Raw genomic sequence first — 13,092 nt, 5'->3', positions numbered from 1 at the left:
TAGGCTACTTTGAATTAAGTCTACATTATTATTATGAATGCAGATCCATAAGTGTCTGCCGTCATGTATAGCCTATTGGGCTATATTTCACGCCAAATTTGGTATACAATTGGAAGAAATGTGTGTTTGTGTGTGTGTGTGTGTGTGTGTGTGTGTGTGTGTGTGTGTGTGTGTGTGTGTGTGTGTGTGTATGTGCGCGCGCTTGTGTGCGCGTGTGCGTGCGTGCGCGCGCGTGTGTGTGTGTGTGTGTGTGTGTGTGTGTGTGTGTGCGTGCGTGCGTGCGTGCGTGCGTGCGTGCGTGCGTGTGTGTGTGTGTGTGTGTGTGTGTGCGCGCGTGCGCGTGTGTATGCGCGCGGCATGTATGCGCCATAGAGAGATAGAGAGAAGGAGAAGGAGAGGGATACTTATTTCATTTGACATTGTTCTATTAAGGCACATCTCCAAGGACTATTCTCATCTGCCTAACAAGTTGCCCCTTACAAAAGTATATTTTTATCATAGCATTCACCATGATTGCTTGTACTGTACTGTATGTCACATTTGGCATTTCATTTGGGACATGCATTCTTTGCCCAAATGCATGTCAGATTCCCCATTGCTCTGAATTACTGATGTGCTGTCCCATTGGCCATTACAGAGAATAGGTTCTAGATGTGGACAGTCATTTACTCTACTTAACCTACATTGTTGAGTATTTGCAGCCTACTTTACTAGAGTATTTGTGTTTTTGGCCTACTTACTGTATGACTTTAACGCCACTATATTTCAAAGACAAATATTGTAGGCTACTCTTGAATCCACGACATTTCTAGGAAAGAAAAAAGTAGGCTACATTACATGAATTAATCTCGACCTGTTTTACATATACAGCAGTGAAAATTGTATCTACAAGCTTGTAGATACCTGCTATTTTCACCATTATTGATGTATATTTTATCTGGAAAATCTTTGGTCTTTTCAATTTGAAAACAGCAATGCATTTAGTATTGCCCTACTTTTAAAAGCAGATACCTTATACTTATAAAAGCAAGTAAAAAGCTAACTCAAAACATGATGGTGCAGGCACCGTAGGCTGCAATGCAGCTTGACAGCGTGTCGCGAGTTCGACTCCAGATCCCGACGACCTTTGCTGCATGTCACCCCCCATCTCTCTCCCCATTAACTGTCAGCCTACTTTCCCCATCCCTCTCTAAATAAAGGCATAAAATGCCCCAAAAGAAAATCTTAAAAAAAAAACACACACACATTTGACTGAGCAGCTTTCACATACTTGAGTAACATTTGACAGGGAGTATCTATACTTGTGACTCAAGTACTGGGGTTCAGTAGCCTACTTTGGCCAGCACAGTTAAAGCACCATGATGATCTGAGAGGGCAGCAGGCAGGATGAACATCGGGCCTGAGAGTCTCATGGTCCCGTTACAGCAATTACCTCTCTCATGCAGGATGGCTGATCTGATCTGACATAAATGTCCACTGATGGTTGATCTGATATGACACAAATGTCCAGTGCAGTTAGATTAATCACAACCCTTTGATTCAGTCTCTGAAGCCTGAGTTATACTTTGTGGTATATGGATGGTGTCGCGTGGTTGGTCATCTCTACTCTGACCCAGTTGTTTTGGTGTTGAACTCGCTCACTTCAGTACAGAATTTCATTGCATGCCTTTGTTAATACGTAGCTTATGCTTGGTTCTGATGTTATCTTAACCTCTTTCAACCTGGTGTCTGTATTTTGGGCAAGTCATTATAAGGGGAGGAAAGAAAATGTCAATCATTTTTGAAAAATGGCTGAAGTAGTTTAACAAATCACCAATAGGCGTATTAGCTTCATTGCAAAATTGTGTTGTATAATTTCCTTTGGTTATTTTAGTATTAACAAAACCATGAATGTATGTGGATTAATAAACACATTTGTAGCAAGCTCTAATGGATGTGTATATGGTGGTACTGTGGTTGGGTCAGGTCTATGGGGCATGTTGCCATTATAAAACGTTCTTATTGGAGTGTTGTGAGGAGTTAAGGCTCCCCTGCCTCTTTATAGTCACATCTGCACAAGATGCCACTCCGATTTTTCACCATTTATGCCCGAATAGTGCAGTCTGACAGCCCAGGACTGATGGATAGTTGCATGTAGAAAAATATACTAAACTTTTGCGGCGCAGAATCTTTGAACAGCCATTTATTTTGAAATGAGCTACTTCATTAATCAATAACAGTCTTATAAGCTAAATCGTGTGTCTACATTCATACACACACACACACACACACACACACACACACACACACACACACACACACACACACACACACACACACACACACACACACACACACACATATGTAATATGTAACTGTAGACTTCAGTTCCCTCCAATGTCTTTGATAAAGCAAAACATATTTTTGTCATATAGTTTCTAAGAAGCATTGGTTTCATTTTATCCCGGTTTGACACATAAATCCCATTTGACAAAAAACACATAATAAATTAATATTTAAAGATACATACATCACATCTTTATGTGATATTTTTGATTTTAATATGAAACAAAGATTTTATGAAAAGGGAAGAATATTTTGAGTGATTTTTTGTGTTGACTTAATTAAAAGGTTTGCATTAATTAAAGCAACGTAGCTCAGCTGTGCCAGCAGAGGATCTCTGCAGTGGAGCTGCCCTACATGCAGTGCAGACAGCTGAGTAAAGCCTGATTCGTACATTGTTGTACGACGGTGTCGCTCGCCCAAAATAGCTGATCTACAAGCACACAGCGCGCCGCAAAGCGACGCTTTGTGTGCTTGTAGATCGGCTATTCTTTGCACATGACACCATTAAATGAATTAAGCGCAATTGTGGATGACTGTTGCTGGCCTAGGCAGGGAGAAGAGGGGGGATGCTAATGGTTGAATGTTGGAGGATAGGCTATGCTGAAGTCTGGGTGCAGATAATACTTCACTCACTAGATGTGTCCTGTGCTGCGGTGGTGGCTATACGTGGGGAGGCAGACTGACTCATTACTGTTCTGTGTTGCCCTTTTCCCACAATATACCATTGTACTTCTGACCGTTAACCATCACTTTAACCCTGGTGTCCCTATTTGGGCATGCGTGCCATTATATAGGTGAAAATGTTGCAGCATTTATTTACATTTACATTTTTCACTACAAGAAACTACAGGCTTGTAGATGTAAGCTCATAGATCAGCTATTTTCGAACAGTCAGCGTATAAAATAGCACTCAAATGGTTAACACAGCTGGGTCAACAAAAACTTCACTTATTCAAATCTATATACGACTAAATACAGTGGTGTAATGGTGATTTTCTTTTCAGGGGAACGGTATTTTAATGACGTCAGATGCACGCACGCTCACGCTCACCGCCATCGGTAAACCTGTTATGCAAAGTATACCATGTGACCCGAAGCCATTTCAAAACACAAGCCTATTCACTTCATTCATATGTTTACTACAAGAAAGCTAAGGTCAGGCACCATACGTCAGCACATGGATACCAGTCCAAACTAGACAACTCCTTGCCTCGGCCAACACACACTATGCCAGCTGTCCATCTGCTGCAGTCTTAAGATTTCAGTCCCCAGCCTCCTTATAACAACAAACATTTATCTTCTCTTCCCCAACCTGTTCAACAGTCATGAGAACAAAGAACCCATTCCCCTACACTCTTCACCAAAATATTAGCTCTTTTCAGAGTTTTCACTTGGAATCCTATCCTACTGCATTGTCAGTATTCACTGGCAACTTAAACACTTGAAACCTACTATAGAATCCCTATTCTCTCGTGAACACAGCACATTGTGAGCTTGTAAATCTGCTATTTTCGCTGAAGAGATTTGGTGTAGAGAGAGAAAACTGTGGACTAAGTGCAGAGCCAACTCGATCTTGATCTGTGATTGATACTGTGTAATATTTATTGAGCATTGCTTTTCTGCCCCATTCAGGTGTTCTCCTAATAAAATCATGATGACGACTACCACCATGATGACATATTGCAAAGTCTAATCAATGATCAGGGCTTCCAGCCTATCAGGGGACACCCTGATAGAATGCCACTTCCCTGTTCAGCTTCCCGCTTGGCAGCTTCCTATCCAGACAGGAAGATGTAGTTCGTCTAAGAAGCCCGGTCGTCTGTGTTCTGTGGTCCTAACCCGTGCTGTCTCTCTCCCAGAGCGAGACTCGCTCCAGAGAGAGCCCGCTTTTTCTAGTGGCCGCAAGCACATTTCCAGCAGCGATGGTAGCCTCAAAGAGGACAGAGCGGAGGAAGAAGGAGCCAGTGACAGTAGTGGGAGAGACGACTTCACTTCCTCACCAGAGGAGGCACTTACACACATCAGCCCCCACAGGAAGAAAGATAGTCTGCGATCACGCAACCCATTCTTACCCTGTACTGAGTTAGATGAGGATGAGGAAGATGATAGCGAGGGAGATAACCTGCACAGATATCATGAGGACTCCTCCTTTGTGCTTCATGGGAACTCTAACTGGGTATTGAGTAATGCTTCCAATCATTCTAAAACGCCTCATGCGGCCATGGATGGTGTGTGGGTCAAAGAGGTGGGTATGTTGGACCCAGACAGCGGTTGGCTTTCTAACCAAACCAACCAGCTGGACACGTTACCATCATGCCAGTGCTTTCTTGTCCGTAGATCACATGGCATTTTAATGGACTGTGGAGAGCAGGAACTGAATGAGGAGATGAAGGACCACATGTCCTGCTTCAATAACAGCCAACACAAATGTTGCTCCGAGATGTTAAACGGTCACACAGAGTCTGTCAGTGACTCGTCCAGTAACAGCTCCGATGGAGTCCTGGTGAACTTCTGCACCATCTACAACAAGAGCAACAACCCCTCCATCCCTCATGACCTCAGCAGCCCTGCGATGCAGCCCTCCCAGTCAGCAGATGGATCGGTCTTCCTCAACCTCCGGCCTGTCTCCCAGACTCCCAATACAGATGTCCAAAGGGGCGACCGGACTGTCTCCGCTCCCTTAGAAACAGCGGTGGATATGGGGCCCTCTGCGCCCTGCCAGTCTCCCCAGGGTCTCGACACCAACTGTAACCTGTACCCCCCAGGCCCACTGTCCCAGGTTCTGTCCTCTCTGGAGGCATCAGACCTGACTGCGTGTCTCCAGAGCCAGGCCACGCTGGCCTTGGGGACCAATCAGAAGTACTACAAACTTGTGACGTGTGACCCGCCCTCCCAGTCACCCAGCCCTGCCTGGTCCAGTGTCCCCAGCTGCCCTGATGGACAGCGCAGAGGCAGCCCCGTCCTCCTTCCATCTGACAGTTTGTTTTCCAGTCAAAGGAAAGAGGCACCACAAAAGGACAAAGTTAAGGTAATGTGATTGTAAAAACATTGATACACAATCCTTACCATAGGTGTTTGAGTGATGTTTTTATTGACAAAAATGCATATTCTGACCATGAACATTTTATTTGTCAAAAGGATAAAACACAACAAACGGCTTTTTCCCCCATGTCCTTTGAGTGCAAATGTGTGTGTTGATGGAGTGGCACATGTTGGCAGCAGGGTAGCAGAGACATACAGAAACAAAAAATCAATTATCTATACATTCATATAATTTCCAAACTATAAAACCAACATAAAAATGATAATAGTAATAATAATATGGGTACTGTTAATGTAAATGGAACCTGCTACAACTCAGGTTATAATTAGGTCCAGCTACTGTTCAGAGAGTTACTAAATCTCTTGATATGAATTTAAACAAGATCCACTCAGGGCTCTGTTGTACCCTGATTGAAAATAAGATACAAAATTAAATAATTAAAGTAAACAAACATCACACAAGCTGAAAGGATAAAGAAGGAAAGAATGGAAGGCAAAACTAAAATCAACTGCACCAAGGTGAATCACTGTAAACTATTTGTAAACAACAGCATGGCACCCATTCAGTTACGGTATTTATGACCTACTCTGGATATTTGTGTTACTCTGCATGTCTGAATATTTCTGTCTTTCCTCTACTTGCGGCAGGAAAAAGATGAACAACAAAAGGAAAGCCCAAAAACCTCATCAGCACAGAGCAATACTGTGTTTGACTGCACTCAGTGTGATGCCAATAAGACCCAGTTTACCACCCCTGTTGAGAAAGCCTTGTGTAAGAAGGCAGATGCAGGCAGAATCCAGTGCTACTCCCATACTGCAGCCTCTGTGTGCCAGAGTAATGCTGAGATCATTGTATGCCAAGGCCCCAGCTTTGTGTCTACCCAGCCATCTGTAACCTTGGACCAGGATCACTGTGAGAATGAAGCAGAGGAACACGGTAAGGCATTAGGTTAGAGCAGGGGTTCCCAAACCTTTCCATGCCAAGGACCCCCAAATAGCTATAGCCTCTGGCTGCAGCTCCCCTATTGTGAAATGGTACCCAAAAAAATAAAAAGAACAAATAGCTCAGTTTATGAACCATGCCCAAAATAGGGATGCCAGGTTGGATGTGGTTAAACTGTAAACTTTGAAACAAACAATAAGGCACGCACGTCCACTAAAAAACAGGTGCTGGGCTGAGGTCAGAATCCAAAAAGAATAAAGTCTGCACACTGGGTCATGCTCCTAAGCGTGTGTTGGTTCCATTACACCATAATAAGACGTGACGTTTCAGGCCTAATGAAGCATGACCCAGTGTGCAGACTTTATTCTTTTTGTCAGCTATAAACTTTGACAACTAAACTTTGGAGGGGACTGAGAAGGAATAGGACATGTACAGTAGAAGAATAGTTTTGTGAGAATATGTATGTTTTATTCAAATTTCTCCTTCTCCTTTTATTCATATTTCTCCTTCTTTCACATCCCCTGCTTCCTCACCAGGAACATGTTCGTCGGCTACTCCAGTGGTGCGCTACAGCAAAGCCCAGAGGCCCACTTCACTACCCATCCAGCCCTGTGTGCTGCTAACGCCGCCAGGCAAACCCCAGGCTCAGCAACTAGGCTCTCTTCTTGATCAATATATAAGTCAGAGGGGTAGCAAGCCTAGCAGCAGCCAACTGGGGTCCAAGTGCAAGGGCAAAGGCAGTGGAATCTCTACCTACCTCCAGCCATCGCCTCTGGGCAACCACGGGCCCATCCTGCTGGAGGGCCCATCCAGCTCCGACACCTGTTCAACCTGCGTATCGAGTCCAGAATGCTCCAGTCACTGGAACACTTGGAGTCACGCAAGTACAGACCAAGGACAGAGCAGCCCGTGTGGATCACAAATGAGCTTAACTTACTCCAGCCCGAAACCAAAAGTGGGTCAGAAGCTTGTGTCCCAGGACAACACAAGCCCACACTCAGGCACAGCTTCAACAGCTTCAGCCCCAAATCAGCCCCGCCTCATGACCGTTGCTACCTGCCAAGACCTTATTAATCTCATCCCTGAAGAGACACATGCCAGCACAGAACCAAAACATCACACTCCAATACAGATCCGTAGTTCTTCCTACCATGCAGCATTGTCCCAATCACCATCCCCAGCTAGTCACAGCCCTGTTCCAACCCTGCTGGTGTCCCTCTCTCCACCCATAACTCCACAGCCCCAAAATAAGTCCCCACAATGTCCATCAGTAGCACTGACGACGCAGTCTCATTTATTCCATAACCAATTGACAGCCTCCCTGTCCCCAGCAAGCCCTCTCTCCTGCCTGAGATCACAGCAGAGGCAGGACTTTTCGGGGCCCGGTACAGACCAGAGGCAGTGTCAGCAACGTGAGTCTTTAATCCTGAGTGACAGGCCGCCAGTGGAGTTCTGCCTTTCGCCCGATGCTTCTTATGACTCCCTGTCGATCAGCCACCTTCAGAGGAGAGGTGAGAGTCAGCCGATGTCTGCAGGGCTAAATAATGAAGTTGCCAACAGTTCTATCAGAGCTAAAGGGAGTGAGAACAGTTGTGTCGGCTTTCTCTGTATTACAATATTCAGTTTAATCTTTGTGTTACTCTCTCAGTCTCAGAATCACCATGTGTCAAATCGTATGTGTTGTATGTGGTGGTATTAGAGTATGTGCATACTGCATAGCATACAGTACGTGCAGAATCCATTTCACAATTTAGCAGACGCTCTCATCCAGAGCGATGAGTGCAAAATCAGAATAAGCACGAGCTTGAGTCAATAAACAACAAGGTAAACCTAAATCACATTCTTAACATTTGTGGTTGAGACAACAAATGTTAAGAAGAAGAATGACATTTTGATCAAAACGATGAGAGTGTGGAGAGCATTCCACTGTGGCAGTGCACTGCAGTGATGAGATGTTATAAAGAGCCAGCAATAAGAACTCAGAGTACTGTAGCGATGCCTTCAATACCCAGAAGGGTCTTTCTCTCAAACATGACCTATTTTTAACTCTGCCTGAATGTGATTGGCTGAGCCTTCTGCTCTGTAGCCTATGTGAGAGTGCCTGTAAGCTCCAACCACAGAGAGGGTAGAGAGGGGGTTGATGGGGGTGGGGGTTACGGTATGGGGTACATTGCAATGCAATGCACACAGTGCTCATGATTTATGATATACATAATCATGTTATTTCAGAAAGAGCCATATGGTGGGAAATGAATCAACTAAAGAGTCTATTACTGTGGGCAGTCAGTGATGAGGCGAGCAGCAGTGAGCGGCGGGGTGCAGCAGCACCATAGGCAGCTTCAATATGCATAAAGAATTTACCATGACATTTGCAAAGGGAAGTCGGTGTGAGATGGGGAAGGAGAGGTAGGGCATGGCAGTTCATATAGATACACTGCAGCAGCAGAGAACTCTTTCATCTCCATGCCACGGATCATTCACATTTGCATCAAGGAAGATGAAAATTAATCACTTATGCCATATATATTTGATACTTGCTGTTGTGTGGCGACACCAAGTATTAACATTTCATTTCTTGAAATGTAATGAAAATGTTTGATTTATTTTTATAAAACATATCAATGTCATTCGATTTATAATGGATATGCGGTACTAACGTTACACAAAGCTCGGCCTCAATGCACACCCCGGGGTCATATCATATGAGACACACACGCCACGTTTGGTCGGACGCTTTCTGAGTTACACCAACCACAGAGTGAAACACATACTTGGTTTGGTCATATTATTTTATATAGATAGATTATGATATTGTTTTAATGCCCCACATATCAGGGACGCCAGGTATAACTATGATAGCATTGCATTCTCACATATTTCTATCTTGTGATCACGTATTATGTATCTATGTAAATATACTGTAGTAAGAAAGATATGGCATGCCAGCCTCATGGGATTTAGGAGACATTGATTACAACTGGAATTGTTCTTCAGTTCACACAACTACCCAAACCTCCTTTCTATCCATTATCTTTAGGCTTGTTGAGATCTGTGAGCATGGCAGTGGATTTGATCATGGCTCATTTTAGCAGCAGCAGAGACCCTGAGGACAAGGTATGACGTGGCATGGACCAGCGAGACGCTGGCGTTCATGTGGTTAAGCCCTATTATATTTTATTTTATTTTTCAAAAATAGCAGAAAATAGCTGCTTAACAAGCTGTAAGCATATATATCAGAAAACTCCGCTATATAAAAAAAAAGATAAAAAGTTTGCCTATAATGACATGCCCAAAATAGGGACGCCAGGTTGAAAGTGGTTAAACAAAAACACAGTGAACGTATCATCCCACAGATGCGTCTGGGCAACAGCTCTTGGAGTCCCACCATCGCCGGTTTGGTCCTAGAACACTTATGCCCAACAGTCCAGAACATTCTAGAGGACGGACTCAGGGATCACAAGCTGGATGTCATCGTTGGACAGCGTCGCAACCACACTTGGAGCGTAGTGGAAGTCTCTACTCAGACAGGTTTATATAAGATGATTTTGTGTCTATGATTAAGAGGGAATGCTGCAAAGTATACTCTCGAATAAAGTCACTGATCATTGTTCTCTAATACATGACACAGTAGGTTGTTTGGTTTGATACACTGATACGTTATTGCTTCAAATGTCTTTATCTTTGTCCAATCTATAGGTTCATGTGCGCAAGTCCTCAACAGCCTGGTCTCCAAAATCAATCAGTGTTCCCAGCTCACAGACTACTCTATGCGACTAAGAGCCTTTATCATGGGCCTGCTTAAGTGAGTACTAATCAAAATACTAAAAATATAGTAATAATAAATATTGCAGAGCGTCATGTAAAATAATGTCTACAAAAATGAATTTGAAGTTGTGATTTAAAAGATAACTTTGTCTTTGCAATGCTATGCTTCTCAGACTGCTCAATACAAAGCCTTATGTTCTGATGGCAAAACTGTATATATTATACCATATACATTCAAAACCTGGTTTTGCCATCAGGACCCCAAGGCTTATAATGGGCAGTCTGATAAGCATAGCATTTTTATCATTAGCATTTTTATAGACATTATTTTACACGTCAACCTTCATTACCCCCGGTATTATAATTAATAAAGTGTAAAGTGTATCAAGTGTGTAGTGTGTGCAGTGTAAAAAGGTTAAATAACATTAGCTATGTAAAACAAAACAAAAAAACAGTATACACTTCCCTGGGTTACTGAGGTAGGATATACAGTATAATTATGTTGCAGCCGGAGGAAAAGATAGACATTAGCATACAGAATATAAATGGGAGAGTAAGAGCTGAATAAGCCTAGGTAAATATGAACAGTAATTTCTTACAATAGAATACTGAAGGATATTCATGCATTTGCTGTGTGTAGAGGCATTGTGACTTGATCATCTATTGACTGTACATTTCCCTGCTCTCTCTTTTAGCCTGAGAGCTTTAGGATACTGGTTATGTCACCTTCAGAGCCAAAAAGGTATTTGGGTAGTCATTTATATTTCTCTATACAATAATAATTATTGTCTCTCTTGAATTTTCGCACATAAAGCATGCACTTCCTTCCCTCTCCCCAGATGTTGTCACAACACACTACCATTCTTGGGGTTTCCTACCCATGTCACAGGGGCAAAGCCAGCCATTATTCCAGGAGCTGCTACTTCTGCTGCAGCCGCTTTCAATGTTGCCCTTTGACCTGAACCTGCTGCTAGAGCCCCGACTGTTATACAACAGACAGCTGTGCTCGGAGGAGTATGGTGTCCCTCCACCTTGCTCCACCCTTTTAATGACCAGCTGGCCTCTGCTACAAGCCGACAAAAAGGCTGGAGCTAATGAGAGCACGGTCCGAACTGGGTCACCTCACCAAGTTCAGCATCTCCAAGGGTCATCCCAGAAGCCATGGTGCCACCAGCAGCAAGTGGAGGAGAATCGAGCTACAGTGCCTAACATAAATCTATGGTCAGCTAGTAGTCCCGGATGGTGGCAGAGACAGCCTGCCTTCACGGACGGGGTGGTCGAAGGAGAGGACTGTTGCCAGAATTCTACGGACACACGTCCTTCATTTCAGCGAGGTAAAGATGAGAGACAAGAACAGAGGATTAGTGAGAGGGAGACGGTGACACCATCAGGGGCTGAGGTCCAGGATGAGAGTCCCTCACAGGATAGACTGCGCTGGGCCAAACTGTTTGGAGCAGCTATGGATCCGTCCACCAGGACACACAGGGTGTCAGGCAGCATCAGTGGGACGCAGGAGCCCAGAAGGTGAGCACTATCATTGACGTACTAACTGAAAACCTAAAACAATTCCATTACATTCTCTTCTCAGATTCTTTACAGACATTATGCTGTGATACATTTTTTATTCAGAAATACTATATTTATATTCTTAGAGGCTAGTTCAGACCAAAGATCTGTGACTAGACAAAGCTGTTTTAAGCCTGATTTATATTTTGTCACACAAAAATAGCTGATCTACAAGCTCACAATGCGAGTGGTCTGAATGACCCTTTAGTTATATAGTACAGAATATTCTGGTCAATATAGTTGCTGTTATCCCTCATAAAAACACCTATTGGGCCTCAGCTTGGCTCTGGGCTCCCTAGGCTGGCAGGGGGAGTGTAGCGCCCAGGATTACGTAGACAATTGGCACTGGATGAAAAAGGGTTGCAAAATCGTGGGATAAAAACAATTATAGTATAAAAACACCTATTCTATATATATATATATATATATATATATTTTAAAGTCACAAAGAAGTGCTCAGACAGTGGGACTAGTTGAATATAAAAAGAAAAGTCTCACCCAGACACAAGTCGAAACATCAGTCACCCCAGTAAATTAGTCAAACGTGCAGCCCCAGTCGAGTGGTCCAGTATTTTATTGGGGTAGTCTCTTTTGAAGTGCCCAGGTATTTTTCTGTTTGTAATATTGAAATATTTTGTTTCTGCTTGGCTGTTTGTTTATTACGACTCACCAAGTGAAATTCCTTCTGTGCAAATATGCTTAATACATAATTATTAGCTGAATCTGAATCTGTCCAGGTGCTTATTTTTTGTCAGTGTTGTAAGAATATAGAATATAAGTATGCATGGTAAGCAACGCAGGATCAGTATTGTACCTATACTACATATCTTCTCTCTCTCTCTCATGTACCTATAGGCGACCATCAGAGTGGCTGCAGTTGAACAGGTCCCAGCTGGGACTGTTGGCCCAATCTGTGTGGTCAGTGATGGAGCTCACTTGGACAGAAATTAGGACCACACCAGCCTGAAACCTCTGTGGACGGAAGATAGAGGAGGACTATACACTTTACCAAAAATGAATACAAAATGTTTTAATTGCACGATCATTAGTCCATGTTACTCTAAAGCACAATGTTGAATCACATGGCACACTGGTCGGAAAGCACAAACGATAGGATTGTCATAAGAACTGCTGAGCATGAGTGGTGAGATGTTGCTGTGTCGTGTATAGCTCTCTGGATGAATAAGGTATAAATTCTTATGTTATGGGTTACTGACTTCTGCATTTACCCTGTGTACATTTTAATCAAATGATGTCACTGAAAATGCACTTGCCTTAGGACTTCCATACCATTCTTGTGGTACAAAACGATCCTGTATCCCGGACCCTCCTCTGCTGTACTTTTCATTTAAAGTGATGTTGGCTTTTGGAAGCTTGAGTTGTATAGCTACCTGTCCACGAACATTCTCTCACATTTAATGATGAAACAGGTCTCAAATCACACTTGTAGC

At 43.3% G+C, this 13,092-nt stretch overlaps 1 protein-coding gene across 1 annotated transcript; it reads left to right on the top strand.

The window, feature by feature from the left end:
* Window positions 1-4,021: 4,021 nt before the first annotated feature.
* On the top strand, window positions 4,022-12,608 carry LOC311037877 (AP-4 complex accessory subunit RUSC2; the record flags this gene model as incomplete). Its single annotated transcript, XM_084047169.1, has 9 exons — window positions 4,022-5,353; window positions 6,016-6,304; window positions 6,847-7,821; window positions 9,348-9,424; window positions 9,664-9,838; window positions 10,007-10,112; window positions 10,771-10,817; window positions 10,915-11,599; window positions 12,497-12,608. The coding sequence occupies 9 exons, from the start codon at window positions 4,022-4,024 to the stop codon at window positions 12,606-12,608; spliced, it is 3,798 nt and encodes a 1,265-aa protein (XP_083903295.1).
* Between the last annotated feature and the right edge of the window lie 484 nt (window positions 12,609-13,092).

This window comes from Gymnoscopelus microlampas (assembly GCF_963454915.1).
Source record: "Gymnoscopelus microlampas genome assembly, chromosome: 21".
Taxonomy (NCBI): domain Eukaryota; kingdom Metazoa; phylum Chordata; class Actinopteri; order Myctophiformes; family Myctophidae; genus Gymnoscopelus; species Gymnoscopelus microlampas.
This window is presented reverse-complemented; position numbering and strand designations above follow the sequence as displayed.